Genomic DNA, 20,343 nt, shown 5'->3' on the forward strand with positions numbered 1-20,343 from the left:
CGCGAATCCCGACCCTCCGCCCCCCCTTGAAATTCTGGGGGGGAGGGCGCCCGGGGGCAAGAGGCAACAAATTCGCCCGCGTGGCGTTTTTCAAAAAAAGAGGTTCATGCCGTCGATATGATGTAGAACTCCCACCCTTGTCTTTCCTGCTTGCGAGAATCAGACAGCCACGATCCAGCCCACCGCAACCCACCAAGACAAATCCTCAGCATCAATACACCGCCACCCAACCCACGTTCCCTTTCTCGGGTACGTGAGCTACATGCACTCTGCACCAACATCACCTCTCTTCTCCAGCTTCATCTATTTCATGTTGGCCGCGATGGCATTGTTGTTGTCGACCATGTTGGCTGGGCTGGCACATGATGCCTTCCTCCCAACCGTCCCAGAGATTACCCGGGAGAGGAGGAGGAGGGGCAGAGAGGAGGAGGAGGGGCAGAGAGGAGGAGGAGGGGCAGAGAGGAGGAGGAGGGGCAGCAAGCGCAGTTAGCTGTCCTCTTCCATCTGCTGCGGGAGAGGCGGTAGCGGTGGTGAAATAGGTAAGGGTGGGTGGGGAGGCGGTGGTTTCGCCCGCGAGCGCGGTTGGGTTTCGGGGTCTGGGGTGAGGTTTGGGGGGAAAGGGTGGTGAGTACGGGTGGTTTTGGGCTGTAGGGTGGGATGTTATTGGGTAGAGACTTGGAGGGATAGTTCGAAGATATTTGAGGTATGTACAACCCCTTTTTTCTTTCTTTTCAGACAACCCCCTTTTACAGCTGGGAATCAAGGGTGGGGGTTAGGGTTGCGCATGGGGATGATGTCTTGGAATAGCTTCGGCGACTGCTCCTGGAGTGAATACCGGTGGCATGACTGTCACCAACAACACTACACCAGCGTAGTTAGACAGCTGACTGCTTGTGGATGTCGTCGCAAGCGGGTGACGTGGCTATGCTGGTGTTGTTGGTGATGCACGTTAACACACACGGCCGCAACCCTGGTTGTCTGAGTCAGGGTTCTGTAAGGGGACACGGCGCAGGTGCCAACCTAAACTATCAGTCAATCCAGAAGGACCAATCAGAAGTTTCCTTTTGCGCGCATATCCATCCGGGTCACAGTGTTGAATTTGGCGTATAGATTCAATGAGGGCAGGTTATAACGCAAGGAGAAGGCGAGGTACGTATTTGATTTGCTTTGAAGGGTTTCGGCGAGGACCTATTTTGACCTACTTTGAAAGGTTTTATCAGTCCGAGCCTTTGCTGCGTGAAAGGGGTATTTCGGGCCCCGGGTCTGACCACTCCTAACGCGGGTACATTACCCGGAGGTAGAGGAAGATGTTTCACTCGAGGCCCGACTACAGGTTATCGGCTGCCACGTTTGGCTGACATTGCTCACCGAATTCCAACAACAAGTGTTGTATAAAAGTTGGGTAAAACTCTTTCACATGATAAACACTAGTTCTTGTCGTTGGTGAAGTCATCCCCACCCCTAGGTATCCCGCCTTGACAAGGCTGCGCCATCACTAATACTCGCCCAGCAAGTATATATCAACATTAGGGAGACAATAGTTGACAAACCGAGACATCCACGACAAAGTATGATTGGCCAGAGGTCAACGAAGCACCGGCATTTGGCTTCTAGGCCGTTGGTGATGAAAGAAAGAGGGTGCATTAGGTGAGCATTCACGTGACCACTTCCACCACCAACTTTGGTTGCGAAGGGAGGTTCAAGAAAGACAGGCAGCTGTTTTCAGGCCTTGAAAGAAGCACGGCAGACTCGTATTCGGACTCTACCCACCTCAAGCAAGCAAGCTCGAAGCTGTGACGAGGTGGCAGAGCAGCTTAAGCTAGTAATTAAGGTAAGGGAGCTGTTGACTTGGTCATGGGGTAGGGCAAAATGGCCTGAGGGTTGGAGATAGAGGGGCCTTGGGAGTTTAGGCGGTGATGGTGGCGTCGCAGCTGCGATGGGCGAGTTTGGCTAGAGGTGGAAGAAGGTTGTCATGTTGGTATGTTTGATCAGAGGTTCGAGCTCACACAGCCTTCACATGCTGGTCGAATCAAGTGGATTTTGGCCCCGTGCTATGGTCCGATATCGATTGACAAAGTAGTACAAGGAGACTAACTAACTTGGCAACTGAAGCCCGAACATATCCACGATATGGAGCAACCAGAATGGTGGCTCAACGTCCACCAAGGCACAGTGTATACTGTGACACCCCGACAACCCCGCAAGTTCCCGTGTTGCCCAGTGATCTGGATCTGGCGAGGGAGGAGGCGAAGAGAGTCAAGATGTTTGTTATAAAGGAGGACTCGGGGGGAAGCCACCTCGGCGATCGATGAAGAACAAGGGGGGCATGGAAGTATAAGAATCAAAACAGTCTGGCTGTTCCGTGCCATCTGCTCTCGAGATTCAACAGGTTTTCAGCATTCACGGCATTGCTTTTCTCTTTGAGACTACCCCCTAATCAACTGTCATTCAGTGCTCGTTGAGCTTTTGTTATCTGCTTCTTCTCACCCTTGCCCTGTGCTCTGGGTGTCTGAGTCCACTTCAACATGGCAAACACCTACGCCTTCAACAGCACGGCTGGGTTTGACGAAGCTCTAGCTATTAAAGCGTCGGCTGTCCTCAAGGTCATCTACAAATACCGTCTCAACAGATCGGGATTGGGATCTGAGACCTCGGATAGCCACGACATGTTCAAGTTCTTTGTTCTCGTCTACGACCAGGTCCGGGCCAATCAGACCATCAAGATGTGTCTCCCCGCCTTTCCTTTCAAGTCCCCAAACGACAAGTGCAAGGTCCTCGGCCGTCTTCCCGATATGGCAGAGCAGTTTGCCCTGGCCCACTTGAACGGGCTGTGTGCCGCCATTGAGGACATCTACCCCCCAGGAGCAGAGCTGACCATTATCTCCGATGGGCTGGTATACAACGACCTCCTGGGCGTTCCCGACAAACATGTCTGGGCATATGGTCAAGCACTCCGTGACCTCGCTGTCGAAAAGGGGTTCGGCAACAACATCAAGTTCTCTCGTCTCCAAGATCTTCTCCATGTGTTTCCCGGAAATGACCTGGATGAGATCACATACGTCGCCAATGCCACCGAGTTTCGCAGGGCGCTCCTCAACACCTTTGGCCGCCCTGACTTTGACGCCTCGGTTGAGATCTGCTGCAACGAGGACACTTGCATGACGTACCGCGGGTACATCAAGTTCCTCGAGACAGACCTCAGGCATGTCTATCCCTTGGGTTCGGACCGGTCAAAGTCAAAGTTCAAGAGGGGCACCGAGCACATCGCCAAAAGCATGCTCATGCGAGGCGACGCCTTTGCGAGGGCTGTTCGAGAACGCTTTCCCAACCATCTCCGTCTGTCTATTCACCCGAAGGGCTCAGTGTCCAACCCCAACCCCAAAACCCAAACCAACACCAAGCTCCCCATCAGCCTCCTACCCAACACCACCCCCGGCACCACCCCCTGGCACTGCTGCCTAGGCCTCAAAGCAGACGGCACGATCCTCTCCCTCCCCCGCTCCCAATTCGACTCTGACCCCTCCTTCGAACTCATACTCTCCCACTCCGGCCACGGGAGCTACTACCGCGAGAAATCCCCCTTTTCCTGGGACTCCCCCCAAGTCTTCATCCAGCCCCTCTACCCCTGCGGCCTCCTCATCCAACCCCTCGTCCCCAACTCCCTCCCCATCACCTCCATCCCCATCCTCTCCATCCGCGCCCTAGCAGAGCACAACTCCCCCATCTGCCTCCGAGGCTTCAAACAAACCACCAACCGCGACCTCTTCATCCAAAAAGCCAAAGAAATGGGCACCACCCTCGGCTGGCCAGGCCGGTACGAAGTCATCATGTCCGTCAAAGACGTCGGGACAGAATTTGACGAGAAGGGGAACCCAGTTGTCTCTTCCCTATCGGCAGAGAAAATGGCGTTTCACTACGACGGTGTCTTCAAAACAACGCAAGATCCGGAGACGGGAAAGATAAGTTCTCTACCGCCGAGGTTTCAGATGTTTGTTGCCGTCACCCCTTCCCCTTCCAACACGGGCTTGACACTGTTCGCCGCGAGCAGGTTGCTGTTTCGATATCTGGAACAGAATTACAAGCATGTTGTTAGCTTGGATGTCTTGAAAGAGTGCACCATGTCGCTGAACACGACTGCGTTCGGGGGGGTAAGCCTGTCGGGTCTGCCGCTGGTGGTGGAGCACCCCACGACGAAACTGCCCTGTCTGAGGTATCACGAGCACTGGCCCAAGTCAAAGACAAAGTTTGGGCCGATGAATTGCAGACTGAAAATTTCGGAAAGGGGACAGGGAGGGATGGGGTTGACGGATGAGGTTGTGAGGGGCGTGTTGGGTGATTTGCTGTATGACAGGCGGGTGTGCTACCGGCACGCGTGGAGCAAGGGGGATGTGGTGGTGAGTGATGACTTTGCCATGATGCATACCCGGACTGAGTTTGTTAGTGGGGGTGGGAGGGAGTTGTGGAGGATTCATATTGACTGAGAGAAAAGAGGCTGCTGTTCTTTCTGGGAGGGAAGGGATTTTGGATACTTCCCGTTTGGATATAATCGATATTTAAGCTCAAAAGTGCTATTGTGGAAAGAAAAAAAAAAGAAATGAAAATGAAAATGAAAAATAAAAACCTCAACCTGTTGAAATTTAATAATTGAGACTAGTCAACCCATATCAACCCTAAAACTCCAAACTTGCTTGGTAGGTAGGTACTCACAGGGTATCACATACAAAAAGCTCTCTCCATAAAATCACAACCCTTTCCCCTGCTCCCCCATACCAACCCCCCCCAAACTAGTCAACGTACTCTCTCCCTCTTCCTCCCCTTCCTCCACCTCCTCATTCCCCACCCCCATCATCTCCCTCCTCCTCAACCTCGTCCTCCTCTCCTTCCTCCCCCTCTTCCGCTCCCTCATCCTTTCCCTCACCACCCTCCAATCCTCCTTCCAGTTCTCAATACACCTAAACAGCTCCGGGTCCGTCTCGTCCGGGTCGACAAACTCCCCCACCAGCGTCTCCACCGCCCTCAGCTTCAGCCTCAAGTGCCTCAGCTCTGACTCGCTAGACGCAAGGTCATCCTCCAGATCGGAAAGCTCTTTTTCCAGATCCAAAATCCGTTCGGCAGCCGCCTCGGCGCGTTGGATGAGGAGGGTGTGGATGTGCTAAAAGATTACATCGTCATCATCAGCATATATTCAAGACCCAAGGGAGAAAAGGGGGCATACATCAGTCTCCTCCCTCCTGTTCTTCAACCTCTCCACCACGACCGCCAGATCCCGTCGCAACTCGTCCGCCTCGGCGGCGATCCGCTCCGTCATTTCCGAGTGCGCCCGGGCGGCTTCCTTGGCTGCTTCGAGGGCTTCGTTTGTGGCTTCGGCTGCTGCGTCGAGTTCTGGTTGGGTTGGGGAGGAGATTGAAGTAGAGAAAATCTCGCTTGATTTGATCGGGGAGAGGACTGCTGACGGCAGGAGCCAGGGCGGTGGTGTGGTTGCGAGGGCGGGGGGGAGGATGAGGGAGCGGCGCAGTTGGGCGAGGGAGGCGGAGGGGGAGAGGGTGTCGGGCATTGATTCTATGGACTGGTGGAGGTTGATGTTGCTGGTGTGGGTGGGGGATTGGTTGGGGTGTTCTTGGGCGGAGGAGTGGGCGGTGGTCTCCTGGGAGTGTTGGAGGGGTTCTAGTTCTGATGATAGCCTCCTAGATGTGTTTGGTTTCCTGGGCGAGGTGGTTGAGAGGGCTCTTTCCATTTCGTCTACTTTGGCATGTAAGATGTCGATGGTGTCGAGGTCGGCTGTTGGATTTGAAGTTGCTAATCGGTGGAGCAAGCCTTCTAGGCGGTCGACCAGAATCGCTTTGCTGTTTTGGGTGATTTCATCGGTCGGTTGGTCGTGGTCGTAGATAAAACTCTGCTGCAGTCTGTCGGTTTCCCGTTCACAGGGAAGATTTTGCCTCTCCATGACCTCGTCATTCGTATCGCCCTCGCTTCGGTCATCGCCTGCCTGAGCCTGAAAAAGATCCAGCCTGTTCATTACCTCGTTGTTCGTGTCACCCTCACTATGATGATCGTGTTGTTGCTCCCAGATAAGGCCCTGCCTGTCCATGGAGTGCTGATTTGTGTCACCGTCACTTTGATAATCGCCTTCCTGATCCCTGAAAAGGTCCTGCCTGTTCATGACCTGCTCGTTTGTCTCGTCTTCACTTTCATCATGAGGTCGTGGGTTGTAAACAACGCTCTGCCTGTCCACAAACCCGCTGCCCCTCCGTTTTCACCCCTTCGCTTTCCTCGGTCGGTTCCTTGGTTCATAAGCAGGAATTTTGCCCATCCCCCAAATTCTTGGTCGTCTGACTCCTGCTCATCCCCATCTTCATATTCAGCTCCGTTCTCGCCTTCATCTTCTTCATCAACCTCATCCTCCTCATCAGTCCCATCCTCCTCCCCATCGTCGTCTTCATCCTCATCCTCATCATCAGCCTCTCTGTCATGGCTGAGAACCTGCCTGCTTTTCTCCTCGTGGCTCATCCTTCTCACTCTCATCTTCAAATTTATGGCCGTAGATTTGACTCAATCTCATCATGATGTCTCGCTCACTCCTCTCAGGCCGCTGCTCTTCCTCGACTTCATGATCAACCCCTCGATCATAAATCAGACTCTGCCTATTCATAACCTCCCCCTCATCCCTCTCATCCTCCTCATCCTCATCATCCGCATCATGAGTAATGCTCGTCTCCTCCTCAATAACCTCCTCATGATGGCCAGCCGACATCCAAGCAGGAACCTTTTGTTGCAGCGGCGATACCATCGGTGGCCCAATCCCAAGATGACCAAGACCCAACCCAACAACACTACTGCTCAGCTGCAGGGGAGATGGCTGTGTTGGAGTCCGAAGATGAGAACCATGCATTGACCGGGAAGTAGATGGTGGGGAAGGTGTGAGAAGGGGGGGTGTTTTGGGTGGTCGGGGAGTGGTGGCGGGTGGTGGTGTGTGAGACAAGACATCATCATCGTGCCTACTACTGTGAAAACTCGGATGATCCGAATCGTGGGCCAAATCGGTCTTGCTGAGGAGCAAAAAGGACAAAGCGGGGGAGGAAAACGGCGAAAGTGATGAAAGCGATGGTATGGGTTCCCACTCGTCCGTGTTTTCATCGCCGGACATGGTGCTGTCTTTGTTTACAAAAACGGGGTTATTAACACAAGGGCTTGTAAAGTCGTCGTAACGTCGTTAGTTGTTAATGGAAACAGGTTGTCAAGACATTGGTGGTATTCAAAAACTGTCCTCCTCTGATTAACCGCGACAGTTGGATATGATGGATTCACATTGAGGGCGGCATTCACAGGTCGTTGGGTGGTCATTTATGAGAGGTACACCGTACACCACACAGCAACAACACCGATGCGGTGGTGAGTTGAGCCAAGCAAATCGTGAGGCTTCAAACGGCTGCCCCACTTTACTGCTTGAGCCAAGACCCGGCCAAGGTCAGCAGTCCAGGTGAGCAACCAAGGTGAACTCCCAAGGTGAGCTCGGTGTAACAGGGCAACCCTCTTCAGCTGATGAGGCTGCTGTCGCCCAGCAATCTTCCGCATGCCCGGGGATGCAGGACCTCTTCTACCGAGCCGTTCGGATGTCGAAATGCGACGGAACAGCGACATATCTCCGACCTGTCTGTCGTCTGATGCCAGCTCATCAACGAGACAGGAGGATCATCGGCTGTTCATCTTGTGAGATATCAACAGTTTGAATGTATGCGCCATATTTGTCTGAAGTCTTTTGTGGGGTTGTTCTCCAAGTCATCTCCAATGCCTGAGTGCTGAGTCAAGATCATGATGTCAACTGGAGGTTGAATAACTGTAGATTAATCATTAGCTGCCAGACAGAACAGATATCCAGCAGGTAGCCGGTGAGGCACCGGCGGGAGCGACAGGAACGAGGCCCCAAGACAAAAACCGTTGCAGGGTCCTGAGATTCAGATATTGCAGAGAGCAATCGAGACATGCCAGATATATGTGATACAGACAAGACAAGTGATATCCATGGATTGTGAAAGGGAGCCAAGAAGGGGTAAACAGATGCCCCGCAGCGGACGGGAGCTTCGATGTGGGGTACAGCAGCACAAATCCGGCTCTGCATCGTCACAGCGGTCCGTCATTATTCAGCTAGCGGGGCGCCACACAACCCATCGAGTCACCACCAAAAACCCTGGAACGGCCTGTATCCCGGGAAAAGCACATGAACATCTGACACCCCTCCCGGTACCTACCTACCTACCTGACCTCGTCTTCCTCCTACTCCTACTACACCACTTACCACTTTCTCTACTCCTACTCCTGACTCTGTCTTGACTCCCGTCCTTGACAGGATTGTTCTTATCCGGCACTTGACTTGTCAACACAGATTGTTATCTCCTACAGGCGGTTACATCACTGAACACCCACTGAAGCCACACTTCAACCGAAAAGCCTCCGGCACACCGGTGCGCTGCGTCATTGGGGAGACAGCCGGATCCGCTTGCCTTGCCTCGGCTGTAGCGAAGTCACAGAAGCCTCTCTTTCTCTAGGCCCCGGACCCCCGTACCCGTACCGAGAAAGCCGTTGCTGCCCGCCTCGAGTCCACTCTTGTTGCGTCGTCTTTGCCTAGTGAGCGCCTCATGCTGCACCTGCACCACTACCACACAACACACCGCAGCCAGCCCAGCTAGAGACATATCACCACACCAATTGGTCCTCTCTGAGCCGCAGTCATGTCGTGGAAAAAGAGCGAGAAGTTGATGGACACCATCAGGCATTATGCAAGCTTCCCTGCCACCGGGGTAAGCTTGCGCCAGATGGTCCAGTTTGGCGAGAAGCCATCCAGTGGTAAGTTTGTGGAAGCCTCGTCAAGTTCTGTCTTTTGTTTTGGTTATCCCATATTCTAAGTAACCCAGGTACCCTATTCCGCGCCTCACAGTTCCTCGCCGAAGAGCTCCCCATACGGCTCGCCCACCGCGTCCAGGAGCTCGAGACGTTGCCCGATGGCCTTAATGAGATGCCATCGGTGAAGAAGGTGGCAGATTGGTATGCGCAGTTCGTTCGAGGTATGGTTTTTACAGAAGGCTGTTGTCGCTTTGTTGCCCCTGGGTCTGTGGAGCGAGCGCGTAGGGGAGGGGGGGGTTAGAATTGCATGACTCACCAGAAATTCTTGTTGGCGTCCAGGAAATCACAACACTACCAAGACCGAACCTCGCCAGAGATGTACGAGAGAGATTAATGAAGCCCGCGCAAATAACCGGAGGGAAAGGAAACCAATGGCTGAGCGAGGCGACACCGAACCCAAGCATCGAGGAGGGCCAGTACAACTCGTGGACGCCAGTGTCGCAGCAAAACGCCGTCAACAATGGCTGGTCAAAGGGGAAGTTCCCCGCAACAAGAAGATACTTCGCTATGGTCGACGACACGGGAGACTGGCCGCCCGAGCTGCAGCTTTACAACAAGAGGTTCGCCCAGACACTGCACCGCATCAAGAGGAGACACGATAGCGTCGTGACCACCATGGCGCAGGGCATCCTCGAGTGGAAGCGCAAGCGGCAACGGATGCAGATCGACAACAATATCCAGTCATTCCTCGATCGCTTCTACATGTCACGCATCGGCATCCGCATGCTGATCGGGCAGCACATCGCCCTGACCGATCAGAGCCACTACCGGGACCCGTCCTATGTCGGTATTATCTGCACCAAGACGTACGTCAAGGACTTGGCTCAGGAAGCCATCGAGAACGCGCGTTTTGTCTGCGAGGACCACTACGGCCTGTTCGAGGCGCCCAAGATCCAGCTCGTGTGCAATCCTAACTTGAACTTTATGTACGTGCCTGGGCACCTGTCGCACATGCTCTTTGAAACGCTCAAGAACTCGCTGCGTGCGGTTGTCGAGACGCACGGCCAGGACAAGCAGGAGTTTCCCGTCACGAAGGTGATTGTGGCCGAGGGCAAGGAGGATATCACGATCAAGGTTTCGGACGAGGGCGGCGGTATACCGCGCAGCTCGATCCCGCTTGTTTGGACGTACATGTACACCACTGTCGACAGGACACCAAACCTGGACCCTGATTTCGACAAGAGCGACTTTAAGGCTCCCATGGCGGGTTTTGGGTATGGGTTGCCGATAAGTCGTCTGTACGCGAGGTATTTCGGTGGGGACCTTAAGCTGATCAGCATGGAAGGGTATGTTCATTTTCTTCCCCCTTTTCAACTGTCACAGCATACTAATTTCGGCCAACAGCTACGGCACAGACGTCTACCTCCACCTCAACCGCCTGTCCAGCTCGTCGGAGCCACTCCAATAGCAACCAGTCGTCATGAGGGGTGCTAGAACAACATCCCAAGGATTGACGCTGCCGATGCGGTATATCATGCGCAAGCGCCTCAAGAGCCCGGAGCAGCTCGAGGTGACGGAAAGGAGGCAGGTCGGCGACGCCGAGGCTACTATTAATCCCAGTGGGGGCGTTGCTGATAATGCTTGGTTGAGCGGACGGGGGAGGGACAGTGAGCTCTAGGTGGTGATCTGGTTCCTTTAGCCCTGTCTGCGAGGCTGTCTGCCATTTTCGGGGTGGCATGATATTTATGTTTTTTTTCTTTCTTTTTTTGGGTATCAGGGAGATTTCATGGAATGGAAGGGAAGGAGAGGGTGGGGGGGGGGGGCGTTATATGGGTGGGATATGTTATCACACACACACACACACACACACACACACACACACAAAACGCTATATTTTTATGGCATGCATGGAAGGGGAGTTGAGAGCAGCAAACCAATGCCAAAGGGGGAGAAAGGATGGGCAGAATACGATTTAAGTCCGCCTTGTCTTGGGAAAAGGGGGGGAAGTGTCTCTTTTGTCGAAAGTTTCATTGAGGGGGGAAGAGTCACTCGCTGAAATGACTCACCAAAAGGGTGAGAGAGTGACGGGAAGTTTCAAAGTTTGAAGTCGGAAAGAGAGAGAGGAAGGAGAGAGTAGTAGAATACCCCTTTTTTATCTTATGGTCATTGAAACAAAGTTGGATCCCAAAGTTGGCAAGGAGTAGTAGCAAGGTATAGTAAAGGAAGGAATATATGGAAATATGAACAAGAAATATTTCCACGATCCTTACATGACAAAAATGTGATGAGTGGAATTTTGATATGTATCAATTCCATGCCTGCCTTGGTTCAAAAACATGGACTCTTCACCTCAAGAGAAACACCTCCCAAATCATAAACACAACCCAACCTGGTTTGCTTGCAATCTATCGCTTTCCTTCCCCCCATTATCACAACACCCCCCCCACCCCCCCCTTCCCCTCTCTCTCTAACTCTAAGCCTTGTAAAGAATATCCAAAAAACCCCTCGCCAACTCGACAACAACACTCTTGTTCGGCAGGCTCCCCGCAACCCCATAAAGCGCAGCGCTATCCCCCACCTCCTTCCCCTTTGCCCCCTTCCCCTCCGCCACCCTCGCCCGTTCCTTTTCCTTCTCCTGCTCCACCACCGCCTCCAGATCCGCCGCGAGCTTCTCCCACACTTTCACAATCGGCAGCGTGAGCGCGACATGAATAGCAGGCGGGTTCTGCAGCGCATTCAAATGCCACCCCTTGGCCGACATCCCGTCGGCAATGTCATAAATATTCAGCGTCTTGCTCTTAAACGCAATAACTGATACCAACGGGTTGCCCAAGATCTCCAGCTCTTGCGCCAGAACAGGAGACGTGGTAGTGATGTGAGCGATAAGTTTTTTAGTCGCGCCAACAATTTCAATGCACGATTGGAGATACCCGTCCTCACCGGTCGACATCAAACTAGCCCAGCACCCCGCAATGAGGGCGCCAGGACGGGAGCCGGCGATGCCAGGGGAGGCGTACACACCGCCCGACCAGGCTGGATCGACGTAGTACTGGTAACTCCTGAGCTGCTGCGTCCGGTAGAGGACGGTGCTGTTCCCCTTGGGCGCGAACCCGTACTTGTGCGTGTCGCAAGAGATGGACGTCACGCCCTTGAGTCTAAAGTCGAATGGCTGGGTTTCGAACCCCGCTCGGGAGAGGAACGGCACCAGAAAACTGCCGAGGCAGCAGTCGACGTGCAGGGGAACAGACTTTTTGACTGCCAGTTTGGACAGGGCGGCGATGTCGTCGATGATGCCGTGTGGGAAGTTGGGGGCTGACCCGACCAGGAGAATAGTGTTGGAGTTGATGAGCCGGGCGATGGCGCGGGTGTCGGCTTGGTAGGTTGGTGCTGGGCAGGCAACCAGGTGGGTTTTGATCTTGAAGTAGAGACCTGCCTTGCGGAAGGCGACGTGGGCTGTTTCGGGGAGGATCCTAGTGAGGGTTAGAAAAGGGGGGGTGATAGATGGGGGGGGAAATGGATAGGGGGGGCGTACATCTCAGGCTCAGTAACACCCCTCTCGACGTATGCCTTCTGCCTCGCACTCAAACAAGCCATCAAAATCGACTCTGTCCCTCCACTGGTGCTCACACCCGCCGCCCCAGCAGGCGCGTTAAACAGCCCCAGCACCATCGCCACCACCTCGGCCTCCATCTTCCTCACCCCGGGGAAAACATCCGGATGAATAGGATTGGCCACGGTAAACTTCCCATACGCCTCCGTCTGCAGCTTCAGCAGCTCATCCTCGCCATGATAAACCGCGCCCGAAACAAACCCGTCCTCCCAGCGGGTGTGGTCCATATCCGCCAGCGTCTGCAACTCCTTCCGGACGGCATCCTGGTCCCATCCTTCTTTCGGCAGCGTGAGATAGCGAGTCGCGTTGAGCGGTACGAGTTTTGTCTGGAGTTTTCCCACTGCTTCATCGACCTGTTTCTTGACTTGGTTTCGCACGCCGGGCATCCGGAGGAAGTAACCGTACAGAATGCGGCGGAGGTCGACGTAGAGCTCGACGATTGTGCCGATGAGGCCGCGGCCTTTGAGTTTCCATAGGACGCGACGGGTCCAGCGGAGGACGAAGAGGAAGAAGATTAGGTTGCGGGCTCTGTTGTTGTTGGAGAGGGTTTGTCAGTTGTGGAGGTTGGCGCAAGATGGTGGGTAGGTTGGTTGGAGGCCGAGCTTGGCAATGATATGCAACGCTCGGGGCGGGATGTTATGTGAAAGTTGGAGTGTGGCAGCTTGCATCACAGAGTTGCGTGCTTGGTATAAACCGATTCTCCCGAGATAGGTAGAAAAGGGACATGAGAAAAGAGGGAAAAAATTCACTGACAAATCCAAGTTCAACATGCCCAACGCCAACGGGCTCCCCGCCCTCGACCGATTCCTCACATTGTTGAAGCCCTCCCGCAGGCTAACTGGCATGCGCGATGTGCCAGGCATCTTGAGATTTGGATCTGTTGTTGTTTTACCAATCCAGTCTCTCGTGTCGAAATATTCCCCCTTTATAATAAACAAACAAATAAACAAACAAACAAAAGCAATTGACCCAAAGAAAACAAACGGGTCAAGATGAGTCCCCCCTACAGATTCACGTAGGTGGTGTGAAAGTGGGATGAATGGAAGGGAAGTAATGTCTGGGGAAGTGCTTCTGGGCTTGCTTTAGCGGGTGACGCTGGAGACAAAAGAGCGGAGGCTGTCTCTCCAGCAGGGCCAATTAGCGTGGTAGCCTGCCCGCGCGCGATGGCGATGTGTGAAAGAACCCGCGGCTCCCGGCAACCCCACACAAAAGTTGGAGATGGGAGTGAGCCGTTGTCATGCACCTCGCTGGCTGAGGACAATCACATGCTGGGTTTTTTTGTGTAGCTGATCCCATTCGATAAAACATAGCTTCCCTCCTACATATTCGCATTTCCTATGTCTTCCGCTAGAACAGCTGCCGGTGTGCCACCAATGCTCTTCATCCAAACACGACACTCACTCAATCACCCATTCAGCATGATCGATTAAAAGGATACCTTCACCCAAAACTACCCTCCCCGCCTCCCAGGTCGTCGTCACACTCTCAACACAGCAAAAGCTCCGAGGCCTGGTTACGAAATCTGGACAAAGCTGACCATCTGATGCAATCGTGGCACCTGCCTCTGGCTCACGATCGTGCTTGGCGCTGCGCCGCTACTGCTCGACCGTTACGTTACCATCCCGAAGCGAAGCCAGCTCGCCTGAGGTCACTGACTGGTGATGACTCGATAAGTGATAAGTTGCAACCCTGGGTTTTTCCATGAACTCTACAGTCCCCAGGTCAGTTGGTCTGCAGCACCTGCCTGTCGTTCTATCTCAAACAACACCTCATCTCAAAGCAAACATCAACAAAACAACACACACAAATGCATCAACCATATGCTTTGATCCTTTCCCCCCTGGCCATGATTGATATACAAGATAAACCAACCCCCCCGCCCCCCCCCTCCCTCCGCAGACCCTTTCCTCTCTCATATTGCACAGCCCAGTGTGTGACTTCTTTTAAAAACAGCCAGCAACATCACATCATTGCCCGCAATATTACCGACATCATCCTCATTCATGTCTTCCCTCCCCCACCACGCCGCTCGACCCATGTCTTGCGCGTGCCTACAATTTCAAACAGCACACCAAAGCAAGTCAAAAAGCCCCTGGCCTCCCCCCTCGCTTTTTTTGTGCAGCCACCCCCAATCGCTATTCCGTCCAAAAGACCCCCCTCCAAAAGATGAAAAATAAATCCTAACGCCTGTATTGACTGTTTCAACCCAAGTCCCATGGTATGAAGTCAAAAATGATTTAAACGCCCGCAGTGGTGATGCTGATAATGGCGCAATGCACAATCCGCCTGTGTGCCCGAAAAAGTAGGGTCTGGTTCGGAATTCGTGTCTAATCCGTCGTCATCGTTTGAGTCTGTTTATTGCTTTAATCTTCGAAATCCTCAGGTGCCCCGTTCCTTCGTCAGGATTTGCCAAAAGAGGTTCGCCATTGCTGGACAAATCTTTGAGACTCGGTCTCGCATGCGTTGGCCCCGGCTGATACACAGTCGACGAGCCTGACGGCGATGTCTCCGTCCTTGTACTGATCACCCTTGTTGCCTTGGCTGTAGGAGTTCAGGAGACGCTGATCGATGATGGCGAGACGGGCGAGAATGGTGGGATGCCACTGAACAATGTGCTCCTAGAGGAGGTCAGTAAGCCTGGCAGCTTTGGAAGTTATGGCAAACAAGTCTTACCAAGGCGTGTGTCTCGGCCTTCTGAAAGTTGTAGCTCCGGTAAATAGGATCAAACCAAGTGTCCAAGAAGAACTCGCCCCATTCTCCGTTGCGAACGATGAAGCTCCCAACAGACAACCCGTCCTTGTCCTGCGTGAGAATAAAGTCCACGTCCTGCCCGGTAAGGTGGGAAAATGTCTTGATGATGCTGTCTGGCGGGACAACGGGATGGTCCTTCTTCATGAGGTCCGTCAACTTGGCCGTCTTCATAATGTGGTCCTCAATCTTCAGCTGCGGGTTCATCACGAAGGCGTTCTGGTCCAGATACCAGAGGAAGTAGGCCTCGGGATACTTGGTGAGAGCATGGCGCATGGCCACCACTTTGGTCCACGATCCCGGCGCACCCTTCAGATCATAGTCGCCGACATTGGCAAAGAACGTTTGATATCCTGTCAGTCCTGTTAGCCGGCTGTTGTGTGGCTTTGTAGCGGCATCAACATACCATGCTTCTTGGCATATTCTATCCTGTTCTCCTTGATCGTGTCGATGTACCCCTTGCCGTACTTGGCCTCGTCGAACACCGTCACCACCACCACCGGCGGGTTACCAGTAGGCATGCGCTTCTTAAGCTTTGGATGCCCATTGCCGCGGGTGAGCAGGTATATTACCGTCAAGAAGAACAGTCCCGTGATCGCGATGAGCTTGAAGCGGCTTCTCCGTAGCATGGGTAGACGGTTCGACCGAGGCATGTACGGCGGAGGAATCGACGTCTTTCGTGGGGGTAGTGCGAAATGCATCTTGTCTCGTGGTGGCTTGGATCTTCCCAAGGCTCAGGTTCGATTCCACCTAGTCTTCCAGAAGATACCAGTCGAGATTGCTTGCCGGAAGGACGTGTGTCACGGCGAAATCGGGGAGGCCCTTCGAATGTGTTGCGCTGCGTGCTTGTTACGTACGTAAAAAAAAGCCTGAGCCCGTGGGACTTGGTGTGGGAGCCGTGGCCGCGCTCTCGCTGGTCAAGGGGCTCGCGTATATAATACTGTCGGCGCAGTCGAGGGTCGAAGTGACAGTCGAGATCAATGGCTAGGAGGAAGGCCGCAAGTTCTGGAAAGGTTGGTCGCACATGGATCAAGATCTAGACATTTGGCGAGATTGGCTGGCCTCGTACAGGAATCATCGGGCAGATAAGAGTGCCAAGGAAACCGTTATATGGCGATGTGTCGGCGGCTCAGGGCAAATACATTGAAAGACGACACCGCTGGATCCTCAAACAACCCTCCTCGTTCAGCAAGACAACAGGAACCTGGATGCCCCCGGCGCGCGTTTTGGAAATTATTTCCAGCTGACAAGTGTCAGCTCGTTGCAGGCCAGCCACTGCCCCGACTGCCGTTGCCGGTCCCACATTTTATAGAATTCAGGGGCCCGGCAATGACGCTAGCAGCCCGGCAGCTTATCTCTTATCAGCTTCCCCATGTCACCATCACCAGACAAGCATCATACCCAATTGAACCACAAGTACGATTATATGTTCATAGAATCACCCTATATACAAGAGATGGACATAACTGTACCAATCCTGCTGGCAACTTCAACCCACTTCGTACATCAGCATGAAGCTGAGGAGGAAGCAGCACAATGAGTAACGCCCAAAGAGGCCCTCAAGATGACCAACAGGACTGCCGCATCGCAAAGCCAAACATGAACAGGACAAGACGCCCAAATTCGGCCAGCTATTGCCACGCTTGATCTCTGCACACAGACTAGTAAGCTACAGCATGGAAGAGCAGCTGTGGAAACTTAAGAGTGTGCAGTACTCCGTACAGGTGGGGGGGGCTCTAGGGGGACTGAGGAGAACTGGGAGCTTCTAGAACTCGAACAATCACTGTTGGCCACAATCACCTATCCTTTCTTGACTCATCGGTCTCACCGTCTTCGTCATCTTCGTCATCTTCGGGCTCCGTTCCTTGGACATCCACAACACGGTCGCTGAGCTTCTCAAGAAACTTTGCGCTGAAATGACTGACGGCATGCCAGGTTGCCTGATGATGATCGGTCAGTATTGTCAACTCGGTGAGAGGAGAGAGGAAGATGTCACTTACTGCCAAGAATGTAACAACCCCAACAACCACAACAAACCAACTGATGCCCTCTGTCCCACCTCTTCTTCTGCGACGACCACCGCCAACTCGGATATTGAAAATCTGAAAAGGCGAGATGGCCAACATTGACTTGATAAAACCCAATAGGCCAAGGGACAGGAAACCCTTGACAAAGTGCATATACCAATTGTCTGACTCCAATTCCTCGACGAGTGGCTGCACTGGTATGTCGAACTCTTCGTCAAACTCCCCCAATAAAGTTCCGGCGATGGTACCCAGAGGGTCGGCGCCATATCTGATGATGGGGTCGGCAATGAATCCAAGTATGAAGACTGTGATCATCATCACCAAGATTGTGATGGCTGCCCGTAGCGCCTTGCTTGACAGCCATCGGCTCCATCTCAAGCGCTCCATACGATACTCGAACTTGCAAGTGGGACATCGCCAGTAATTCCTCTCCGACATTGGCGCAGCATTTCTCCAGGCCTGGAGGCAACCCTCGTGAACATATTTCTGAGAGCCTTTGCAATTGCATGGGCTCATGAGCCGACCCAGCTCGGGATCCTCGGAAACATATCGTACACGAGCTTTTGACGCAAAGACCCGCCCGGCGACGGTATCGTCGAGCTCGGTAGATGGTTGCACGACTTCCAAACATATCCGGCAAGTACGTGGTTTGTAACGCGGCTGTGGTGGTTCTGCTGGTGTCGGTTCTGGCGCCGTGCCGGTAGGTGCATCCGTGGCGGGTGCCCGAGGTGTTGTCGTCCAATTGCTATCTTGGTGCGGATGCTCAGGAGATGAAGCACGTACTTCATCGGGCCATGACCATTGCTGTCCCAAAGATTCAGTAGCCATGTTGTCTGTGTGTCGTCCAAGTATAGTCCTGTAATCAAAATGTGGTCATGCGGTCATCCAAAAAGAACATGGCGGGGAAATGTTTAAATAGGCGTATGGAAGGGAAGCTGAGAGGAAGCTTGGGGAAGTGCTCGGAACTGTAATCGTAAAAGCAGCCAGGTGGTCTCAAAACTGCGCCAACTGCCGGTGGCATGGACAATTCCACCCCGAAAAGAAGCCCATGATGGAGGAACTCTCACATCTCTCGTCGGGTCCAAGCGGTCTCAAAGACAGTTTGTTCTTACCTTTTGCCCGTTGGCCATGAGGCGATTTCCGAGGCTCTCTGCGAAACTGCAGAGAGAAGAAACAAAGGGAAAGTTCTTCACCATCGGCGGGAAACTTTTTTATGTTTCAACCCACCACTTCCCTAATCAGCTTAGCCCCTCTGTGGACACCACCAGGTCCCAGGCTTCTGCTTGCCCCACCTTCAGCCAATGAGGAGGAAGTGGCCCAAGCTCTCTCTCTTGCTGCGGCAGGCTGTCGGTGCTGGGCCTGTCGAACGCGCAACTTCACCGTGCCTGGGGGAGCTTTGGACGACCGACATCAGCAGCCTTGCAACGCCAACTTGGGAACCACATTCGAAGACGATCTCCCTCGCAACGACCACGCACCAGCCTCTACTACCCAACCCCATTCCATAGTCTCTCCAAGCCGGCACCATGGCGGACAGATACTCCTTCTCTCTGACAACATTCTCTCCCAGGTAAGTTGGGTTGCTTGGCTGCCGGAAGCTCTGAACATGGGACATCGCTGACATTGCAATAGCGGCAAGCTGGTACAGATCGGTTCGTCACCCACTGGGTCCTGTCTTGCGACAAGAAGGTCATAATCTACAAAGACGAACAGCCATTTCTAACACATCCTAGAATATGCCCTCAACGCCGTCAACCAAGGTGTAACAGCCCTAGGCATCAAGGGTGAGCTCCTGCCCCTCCCCGCCATTACCAACGCCCACCGTCGACAAACATCCCACCATCCTCCGTCATATCGTACACCATATTGAAACCTATAACTGACATATGCTACTTCTTTACAGCCACGAACGGCATCGTCCTCGCTACAGAAAAGAAATCCTCCTCCCCCCTCGCCGACCCCTCGTCCCTCTCCAAAATCAGCCTCATCACCCCCAACATCGGCATGGTCTACTCGGGCATGGGCCCCGACTACCGAGTCCTCGTCGACCGCGCCCGCAAAGTCTCCCACACGGGCTATAAGCGCATCTACAATGAATACCCTCCCACCCGCATCCTAGTCCAAGACGTCGCCCGCGTCATGCAAGAAGCCACACAATCCGGTGGTGTCCGTCCCTACGGTGTCTCTCTCCTCATTGCCGGTTGGGATGAGGGTATCCTCCCAGAGGAGGAGATTGAGGCGAAGGAGGGCGAGGAGGGCAAGAAGCTGAGCGGGAAGACGGGTGGTATCTTGAAGGGCGGGCCGATGTTGTATCAGGTCGATCCCTCGGGGAGTTACTTTCCCTGGAAGGCGACGGCGATTGGGAAGAGTGCGACGACGGCGAAGACATTTTTGGAGAAGAGGTACACGGAGGGGTTGGAGCTGGAGGATGCGGTGCATATTGCGCTTTTGACGTTGAAGGAGACGATTGAGGGGGAGATGAATGGGGAGACTATTGAGATTGGTGGGTTTTGTTGCTGTTGTTATGCTGCATCAAGAGTATTTACTGACATTTGCGACAATAGGTATCGTCGGACCCCCAGCAGACCACCTCCTCGGCGTCGAGGGCGTCGAAGGGGCGGTGGGACCCCGCTTCCGGAAGCTCACCCCCCAGGAGATTGAGGATTATCTCACGAATCTATGATTTGGGGGATAGTTTTGTGTGTTGTTTTTTCTCTCTTGACGACGATGAATGATATGAGAGCGCGTTCTTCTCGAGGTGTTTCTCTGCGGGGCATGTTTGTACACTAGACAGGACAAGGAAGAAAAGAAGGAACAATACAAGCCATAGAACAGCTGTCATGTGATTCACTTTCACTACTAACATTGGTGATGTCAAGGCTGGACAACAACAAATGAATTTCTTTCTCCCGCCCAAACACCCTTTATTTTCTTCTTGTCGTGATCAAACTCCCCCTTTAGTCTTGTCCATTCTGTGACTAGTTTTGTTTCTCTGCCTAAACCGAGTTGGCCAGAGGAGTTGTCTCCCCGTCCCCAGATTTCGTCGTCGGTGGTTAGGACTAGGACGTGTGACTGGCCGACTGCTACGTCTTTGATATCTTTTTCGCTGTCGTCGCCTAT

At 53.4% G+C, this 20,343-nt stretch overlaps 8 protein-coding genes across 8 annotated transcripts in view; 3 read left to right on the forward strand and 5 right to left on the reverse strand.

Moving 5' to 3' along the window:
- Positions 1-2,525: 2,525 nt before the first annotated feature.
- Positions 2,526-4,481, forward strand: PODANS_3_7890 (uncharacterized protein; the record flags this gene model as incomplete). The annotated part of the gene is made up of 1 exon (XM_001909559.1): positions 2,526-4,481. One exon carries the CDS (start codon positions 2,526-2,528, stop codon positions 4,479-4,481), a length of 1,956 nt encoding a protein of 651 aa, XP_001909594.1.
- A 260-nt stretch (positions 4,482-4,741) lies between these two features.
- On the reverse strand, positions 4,742-7,144 carry PODANS_3_7900 (uncharacterized protein; the record flags this gene model as incomplete). Its single annotated transcript, XM_001909560.1, has 4 exons — positions 4,742-5,152; positions 5,216-6,080; positions 6,164-6,517; positions 6,576-7,144. The coding sequence occupies 4 exons, from the start codon at positions 7,142-7,144 to the stop codon at positions 4,742-4,744; spliced, it is 2,199 nt and encodes a 732-aa protein (XP_001909595.1).
- Positions 7,145-8,726: 1,582 nt separating this feature from the next.
- On the forward strand, positions 8,727-10,332 carry PODANS_3_7910 (uncharacterized protein; the record flags this gene model as incomplete). Its single annotated transcript, XM_001909561.1, has 3 exons — positions 8,727-8,841; positions 8,910-9,091; positions 9,178-10,332. 3 exons carry the CDS (start codon positions 8,727-8,729, stop codon positions 10,330-10,332), a joined length of 1,452 nt encoding a protein of 483 aa, XP_001909596.1.
- Positions 10,333-11,311: 979 nt separating this feature from the next.
- On the reverse strand, positions 11,312-13,311 carry PODANS_3_7920 (uncharacterized protein; the record flags this gene model as incomplete). The annotated part of the gene is made up of 3 exons (XM_001909562.1): positions 11,312-12,308; positions 12,371-12,976; positions 13,202-13,311. The coding sequence occupies 3 exons, from the start codon at positions 13,309-13,311 to the stop codon at positions 11,312-11,314; spliced, it is 1,713 nt and encodes a 570-aa protein (XP_001909597.1).
- A 1,536-nt stretch (positions 13,312-14,847) lies between these two features.
- Positions 14,848-15,897, reverse strand: PODANS_3_7930 (uncharacterized protein; the record flags this gene model as incomplete). The annotated part of the gene is made up of 3 exons (XM_001909563.1): positions 14,848-15,051; positions 15,122-15,549; positions 15,603-15,897. The coding sequence occupies 3 exons, from the start codon at positions 15,895-15,897 to the stop codon at positions 14,848-14,850; spliced, it is 927 nt and encodes a 308-aa protein (XP_001909598.1).
- A 1,095-nt stretch (positions 15,898-16,992) lies between these two features.
- Positions 16,993-18,051, reverse strand: PODANS_3_7940 (uncharacterized protein; the record flags this gene model as incomplete). Its single annotated transcript, XM_001909564.1, has 1 exon — positions 16,993-18,051. The coding sequence occupies one exon, from the start codon at positions 18,049-18,051 to the stop codon at positions 16,993-16,995; it is 1,059 nt and encodes a 352-aa protein (XP_001909599.1).
- Positions 18,052-18,749: 698 nt separating this feature from the next.
- On the forward strand, positions 18,750-19,906 carry PODANS_3_7950 (uncharacterized protein; the record flags this gene model as incomplete). Its single annotated transcript, XM_001909565.1, has 5 exons — positions 18,750-18,793; positions 18,856-18,875; positions 18,957-19,007; positions 19,127-19,726; positions 19,788-19,906. 5 exons carry the CDS (start codon positions 18,750-18,752, stop codon positions 19,904-19,906), a joined length of 834 nt encoding a protein of 277 aa, XP_001909600.1.
- A 191-nt stretch (positions 19,907-20,097) lies between these two features.
- PODANS_3_7960 (uncharacterized protein) overlaps positions 20,098-20,343 on the reverse strand; it is a gene marked incomplete at both ends in the record, with an annotated part of 1,038 nt that continues 792 nt past the window's right edge. Inside the window, one exon of the mRNA XM_001909566.1 lies at positions 20,098-20,331. Coding sequence (XP_001909601.1) covers positions 20,098-20,331 — 234 coding nt within the window. The remainder of the gene's footprint in view (positions 20,332-20,343) is intronic.

The sequence above is a fragment of the Podospora anserina genome, chromosome 3 (genome assembly GCF_000226545.1).
Source record: "Podospora anserina S mat+ genomic DNA chromosome 3, supercontig 2".
NCBI lineage: Eukaryota > Fungi > Ascomycota > Sordariomycetes > Sordariales > Podosporaceae > Podospora > Podospora anserina.